The sequence below is a fragment of the Macaca mulatta genome, chromosome 4 (assembly GCF_049350105.2).
Source record: "Macaca mulatta isolate MMU2019108-1 chromosome 4, T2T-MMU8v2.0, whole genome shotgun sequence".
NCBI classification, from domain to species: domain Eukaryota; kingdom Metazoa; phylum Chordata; class Mammalia; order Primates; family Cercopithecidae; genus Macaca; species Macaca mulatta.
Window position 1 is genome coordinate 155,085,975 of NC_133409.1, and position 7,437 is coordinate 155,093,411.

Consider the following 7,437-nt stretch of genomic DNA (forward strand, 5'->3'; position numbering starts at 1 on the left):
TATTAAAATGAGATAGTTTGGCTAGTGTTGAACTAAAGTCTCAGGGGCCAGGCACATATCAGTGAATGACAACAAAGGCCTTTTAATATACCATGAATGGAGCTCACTCTGAAGTTTCCCCAAGACTGGTGCTAGCCAGTCTCTTGATGCTAATTCTCCTGTCCTTGTGGTCCCTCCTGACCTGGTCTCCTCCTCATGAGTTCTACCAACTACCTTATTCTTCTTCTAGTTCTCTCTCTCGTTAGTTCAAATTGCATCATGTTGTAAGTCTCCCACAATTTCTCAGGCCTTGATCAAAGTAAAACATTCCATGGGGGTTCGGACTGTGAGAAATAGCCTGCCTTTTATCATATTCTGCTGGGAAAAAGTGCAAGGAACATCACATTCTGCGGGAACAAGAGCCAAACTGCCTCATCATGGGAACGTCTTATCAACACATAGCAGTACGTAGCAGCAAGCCATACTGCCCAGACCCCTCCCACCTAGGCCTATAAGTACCCCAGCCTGTAAGCAGTGGTGGGCACTGGCATTAGGCTGCTTCCTCACCTCTGTGGGTGTTATGCTGGACATAAAGCCTGCATTTCCTGTTGAACTGACCTCTGTGTGTATGTCTTTCTTTAACCCTTGCCTTCCCTTCACAACCTAACAACTTTGTGTGTGTGTGTGTGAGAGTAGGTCTCGCTGTAGGTCTCGCTACGTTATTCAGGCTGTTCTTGAACTTCTAGACGTAAGCAATTCTCCCACCTCAGCCTCTAAAAGTGCTGGGATTACAGGCAAGCCATCATGCCTGGGTCTTCTTTTTTATACCTTATCATTTTCTCTTTCTCTTGCTAGTCTAGGTGGCCCTAATCTACTCAAGCGCTCTGATCGTCATCTTTTATATCTCTTTTCATGAATAAACCCTATATCCTCTTAAATCAGAATTTGGCTAATAGTCAAAGCCAAGCTTTTCTTCAAAATTTTCACTTTTAGCACATGTACTTTCATTATATGTTTTTAAAAAATCATTCAAAACTGTAGTAGGCATTTATTGGTTGTCTATCCCCCTTGCCCAAAATTACCCTGATTTTCAGTCAAGAATCCATTCCTCTACAACTGGTCTATGACTCCAGAGATAAGCCATTCCATTTCCTAAGCAATAACACTTGTTTTGAGTGGGCATGTGACCTAAGCTTATCCCATTATGGTGAATCTCTGGATTCTTGCTTGGATTGGCAACTAAGAAATGTTCTCTCTTCAGAGGTGGACCAGAAAAAAGATAACCAAACTCAGGAGCCTTGGCAGCCCTTTTGTTATATAAGGGAAACCAGCCCAAGGAAAATGACCCTTGGAAAAAAAAGTGGAGAAGAAAGCCAAAGTCCAATTAAAGCCATGCAGAAAATCCATCCTTTGTCTAGACTTTTCCTTTGTAAGAGCCACTAAATCTTTTCTATTTTCCAAGCCAGTCTGTTAACTGAAAGTAGAGGTATACACTTGGTTGAATCCTTTGTTCTTTCTGGGCTTCTTTTGGTTCCCCTGGGACAAATGAATGGCAAAACAGTCAGAGTGACAGGCGAAAAAACTTTAATAGCTGTTAACTTTTATGCTGCAACATATACCCTTGTATAAGCACACAATGTATATTCTGTATATAAGACGCCAAAAAGATATTTTTTGGGGGAAAGGTGTCAGGGGTTAAAGTGAAAGATTCACTTTTTACGAACTATCCTCCTGTAATGGTTGAATATTTTAAAAACCATGTGCACATATTACTTTTTAAAGTTAAAATAACAAAAAATAAGCTGCTAAAGGTATCTCAAAAGAAGCTTTTCCTGAGGGACTTAGTAATATGGTAAGTACAGTAGCACTGTAAAGCCTTTTAACACTTTCGGACACATAAAACTTTGTTAAAAGTCCTGCTGCACAACAAACAAGTTCTTACTTGTCATCTTTCCCTTTTGTCTTTTTGTACACCATCTCTCGGAAACTGGCTAAAATCTTATTTTCTCTCTTTCGTCTCTCTTCTTGGTTAAAGGATGCAAGAGCTCTCTTCTCATCAGCACTGTAGATCTGGTTCTCCTTACGCAGACGTACAGCCTCCATTCTGCGATGCCTGCTGCCACTCATGACATAACCTGAGCATTCAAAAGAAGCGATCTCTTCACTTGTCAACCCAATTTCACCTCTTCGTGGGATTCGCTTTCCAGCTTTTACATACTCAGCCATAGCTGCACCTTCACCGGGGAGCAAAGCATGGCCATAGTTTAAAGGTTTCTCATCTTGAGAGGTAGGTATTATAGGTGCTTCTGGCCCTATTAAATCCATAGTATCTGCCATATTTGGCTGCTCCATCCAGGTATCTTCTGACAACTCTTCTGAGTCTTTACAGCTTGAGTCACTGGATTCTTTTTTGGTCTTCTTATTCTTCATTTTCTTGTATTTTTTTGTTTTGTGTTTCTTTTTCTTCTCTTTCTTCTTGGCTTTAACTCTCTTATCATCAACAGAGTTAGAATTTGTGTCAGAGTCTGAGTTACTGTCACTAACAGAATACTTCCTATGTTTTCTTTTAGACGACTTTTTATTTCTTGTTTTCTTGTTTCTTGAACGACTGGTCTTCTTTTTCCTATGTTCTTCCGAATTGGAATCTGAACCGCTCCTTTTCTGATGCATTATCTCTTCTTCATCCTCACTTGGGTTATGTTCGTCAGAATCTGGCTCAGGGAACTTTGGAGACGGCCCCCACACCTCAGGCGCTCCCAATTCCCCAATCCTCTCTCTCTCCTTCAGCCTCCTCTGCCGATAGTTCTCTTCCTTCTCCTTCTCATAGTCTTCCGCCCACTGCCGTTCTTCTGCATAGTAGTGGTGATGGTAGCGATATCCGCTATACGAGGTCGACGAAGAAGACGGGTAGGCGTAGTTGCGGAGCCCTGGGGGCAGCTCTCGCGACCCAGAGCGACTAAAGGGGTAAAGAGCGCCCACGTCCGATTCACTCCAAGGAGGCCTGAGGCCCTCACGGCCGCGGGAGTGAGAACGGGAACGACCATCCCCAGAAGAACATCTGCTCCGCGGGGATGGTGGGCTCCCTGAGGAGCTGCGTCGCCGCCTCCGAGAGCCCAGAATGTCCTCGGAATAGCTGGACCGGGATACTGGGGGCATGAGCCGCGCCTCACAGATGGGCGGTTACTACAGACACAGACGCTAGCTGGTGATTCGCGGCCACGCAGGCGCACTAGAATCGGCCTCCCGTGCACGGCTTCCGCTTCCTGTCACTTACCAAACGGAAAACGAATCCGCGCGCGTGCTGTGAGGCGCGGGCCTTGGCTGCGTGAAGGCTTCTTGTGGGAGGTGGGTAGGATTAGGGCGCACCTGTTTTTAGGGCTTATATTCCCCAACTTGAGCCGTGTGGGAACATAAAAGGACGAATTTGCGTTAGTGATTCCCTCTGCTGTTGAAACAGCCACTGCTCTTTTTCGATTTTGCCTTTTACCATTTTGCTTATCACGCTTTGTTCTTCCCTTTCATTTCTGCCTCCTTAACTTTACCCCTCTGTGGACGATCCCTACTACCTACGCTCCTCATTTTTTCCTTCCTAAAAAAGGAGGTTGTCCACCCTCTTCATGGAGGAAATATATTTAATCACTTCCCAACCCCCCTTGTTACCACTGGAAGCAAGAAGCAGAACTTCTTTTGGAATCAGTTTGAGCTCACCCTCTAAGCTAGGTGAAGGCCAGGCCAGAGTTGTACTTTTTTTTTTTTTTTTTTGAGACAGGATCTCACTCTGTCGCCCAGGTTGGGGTGCAGTGGCACGATCATGGCTCAGGGCCAACTTGACTTCCCGGGTTCAAGTGATCCTCCCAACTCAGCCTCCTGAGGAGCTGAGACTGCAGGTGCCTGCCACCACGCCAGGTTGACTTTTTAATAATTATCTGTAGAGACGGTTGTCACTTTGTTTCTGAGTCCGGTCTCAAACTCCTGGGTTCAAGCGATCCTCCCACCTCAGCCTTCCAAAGTGCTGGAATTACAGGTGTGAGCCACCATGCCCGGCCCAGAGTCATGATTTTAATTATTAAATTCACAGACTTTTCCACCCTAGAAACACACAGAAGCATCCCACTCGATCTTGTAGACAGATGTCTTTCTATCTAGGGAGATTTCTTCAGAAACTGTAGTTTGGAAACCACTTTCTCAATACACATTAGATCTCACTCTTAGAAATGACAAACATTTTATGCAAGATCATTTATCCCTCATCTTAAAATGTAAATAGGCATTAACATCATCTTGGTTCTCTCTAATTAAGTTGATCTGCTCAGTTGTTTGACAGCCAGGTCAAAACTTAAGAATGATGTCTTCCTGATGCTAGAACTCTAAACAACAAAATCAGGGAAATTAAATTGAATAAGACCAAATTATATCATTTGCTCTAAGTAGAATTTTAGTAAATTTGATTGAAGGGGATAAGAATTGGTTCCATGCATAAATTTAGGAACTGGTAAACAGCAGGGAGTATTATATGTGAATGGTCACATGTATAGTGAAAATATATGGATAGGGTGAGTACTATAGAGTTTGTGTAAGTAAAGAAAATTTTCTTTTGGAGTTATAAACTACTCGATAGGCCAATGAAATGGATATGTCTTACTTGGATAATTGTAAATTTAAGCCATTTCATATCTGTTGTAGACTTGAATTAACAAGGTGATTGATGAAATACTTCTTTCAGGTAGCACACAGGAAAATTAAAGTTAGAATATATTTTTGATCTTTAGAAAAGTTATGACCTAGACTAGGGGCTGGCAACCCTTTTCTGCAAAAGGCCAATAGTAAATATTTTAGGCATTGTGGGCCAAGAGGCAAAATCGAGGATATTATTACATACTTTTTTAAAAAACAAAATGTACATTTATTTTAAAGGATAAAGTATAATAAACAATTTGTTCAATTTTTCCAAGGAATAGATAACTTTTTTAATTTTTATTTTTAAGTTCTGGGATACATGTGTAGAAAGTGCAGGTTTGTTACATAGGTATACACATGCCATGGTGGTTTGCTGCACCTATCAACCCATCATCTAGTTTTAAGCCCCACATGCATTAGCTATTTGTTCTGCTGCTCTCCCTCCCCTCCTCCACCCTCCACAGGCCCTGGTGTGTGTTGTTCCCCTCCCTCTGTCTTGTGTTCTCATTGTTCAACTCCCACTTATGAGAACATGCAGGGTTTGGTTTTCTGTTCCAGTGTTAGTTTGCTGAGGATAATGACTTCTAGCTTCATCTGTGTCCCTGAAAAGGACATGATCTCATTCCCTTTTTATGGCTATGTAGTATTCCATGGTGTATATTACATACATATAACAAAAGAAAAAGGACATTTTTATTGATGCAATATAATTATATTATTATTCAAACTATAATTGAGAATAATTTTGTAATGCATATTTTCTTTTTTCTTTCTTTTTTTAAATTATGCTTTAAGTTCTAGGGTACATGTTCACAACGTGCAGGTTTCTTACATATGTATACCTGTGCCATGTTGGTGTGCTGCACCCCTTAACTCATCATTTACATTACATATATCTCCTAATGGTATCCCTCCCCCCTCCCCCCACCCCATGACAGGCCCCGGTGTGAGATGTTCACCACCCTGTGTCGAAGTGTTCTCATTGTTCAGTTCCCACCTATGAATGAGAACATGCGGTGTTTGGTTTTCGGTTCTTGCGATAGTTTGCTCAGAATGATGATTTCCAGCTTCATCCATGTCCCTACAAAGGACATGAACTCATCCTTTTTCATGGCTGTATAGTATTCCATTGTGTATATGTGCCACATTTTCTTAATCCAGTCTGTCACTGATGGACATTTGGGTTGGTTCCAAGTCTTTGCTATTGTGAATAGTGCCACAATAAACATACTTGTGCATGTGTCTTTATAGCAGATTGATTTATAATCCTTTGCATATATACCCAGTAATGGGATGGCTGGGTCAAATGGTATTTCTAGTTCTAGAGCCTTGAGGAATCACCACACTGTTTTCCACAATGGTTGAACTAGTTTACAGTCCTACCAACAGTGTAAAAGTGTTCCTATTTCTCCACATCCTCTCCAGCACCTGTTGTTTCCTGACTTTTTAATGATCGCCATTCTAACTGATGTGAGATGGTATCTCATTGTGGTTTTGATCTGCATTTCTCTAATGGCCGGTGATGATGAGCATTTTTTCGTGTGTCTGTTGGGAGCATAAATGTCTTCTTTTGAGAAGTGTCTGTTCATATCCTTTGCCCACTTTTTGATGGGGTCGTTTGACTTTTTCTTGTAAATTTAAGTTCTTTGTAGATTCTGGATATTAGCCCTTTGTCAGATGGGTAGATTGCAAAAATGTTCTCACATTCTGTAGGTTGCCTGTTCACTCTGATGGTAGTTTCTTTTGCTCTGCAGAAGCTCTTTAGTTCAATTAGATCCCATTTTTCTATTTTGGCTTGTGTTGCCATTGCTTTTGGTATTTTAATCATGAAGTCCTTGCCTATGCCTATGTCCTGAATGGTATTGCCTAGGTTTTCTTCTAGGGTTTTTATGGTTTTAGGTCTAACATTTAAGTCTTTAATCTATCTGGAATTAATTTATGTCTAAGGTGTAAGGAAGGGATCCAGTTTCAGCTTTCTACATATGGCTAGCCAGTTTTCCCAGCACGATTTATTAAATAGGGAATCATTTCCCCATTTCTTGTTTTTCTCAGGTTTGTCAAAGATCAGATGGCTGTAGATGTGTGGTATTATTTCTGAGGGCTCTGTTCTGTTCCATTGGTCTATATCTCTGTTTTGGTACCAGTACCATGCTGTTTTGGTTACTGTAGCCTTGTAGTATAGTTTGAAGTCAGATAGTGTGATGCCTCCAGCTTTGTTCTTTTGGCTTAGGATTGTCTTGGCAATGTGGGCTCTTTTTTGGTTCCATATGAACTTTAACATAGTTTTTTCCAATTCTGTGAAGAAAGTCATTGGTAGCTTAATGGGGATAGCATTGAATCTGTAAATTACCTCGGGCAGTATGGCCATTTTCACGATATTGATTCTTCCTATCCATGGGCATGGAATGTTCTTCCATTTGTTTGTGTCCTCTTTTATTTCATTGACCAGTAGTTTGTAGTTCTCCTTGAAGAGGTCCTTCACATCCCTTGTAAGTTGGATTCCTAGGTATTTTATTCTCTTTGAAGCAGCTGTGAATGGGAGTCCACTCATGATTTGGCTCTCTGTTTGTCTGTTCTTAGTGTATAAGAATGCTTGTGATTTTTGCACATTGATTTTGTATCCTGAGACTTTGCTGAAGTTGCTTATCAGCTTAAAGAGATTTGAGGCTGAGATAATGGGGTTTTCTAAATATACAGTCATGTCATCTGCAAACGGGGACAATTTGACTTCCTCTTTTCCAAATTGAATACCCTTTATTTCTTTCTCCTGCCTGATTGCCC

At 41.4% G+C, this 7,437-nt stretch overlaps 1 protein-coding gene across 1 annotated transcript; it reads right to left on the reverse strand.

Annotated features, from left to right (window-relative positions):
- Window positions 1-1,546: 1,546 nt before the first annotated feature.
- NKAPL (NFKB activating protein like) lies at window positions 1,547-3,252 on the reverse strand. The gene has a single exon (XM_001099236.5). It carries the CDS (start codon window positions 3,133-3,135, stop codon window positions 1,918-1,920), a length of 1,218 nt encoding a protein of 405 aa, XP_001099236.2. The 5' UTR covers window positions 3,136-3,252; the 3' UTR covers window positions 1,547-1,917.
- Between the last annotated feature and the right edge of the window lie 4,185 nt (window positions 3,253-7,437).

Excerpts from the sequence above, each read along its gene's own strand:
- NKAPL (XM_001099236.5), bottom strand. The coding sequence starts at position 3,135 with ATGCCCCCAGTATCCCGGTCCAGCTATTCCGAGGACATTCTGGGCTCT.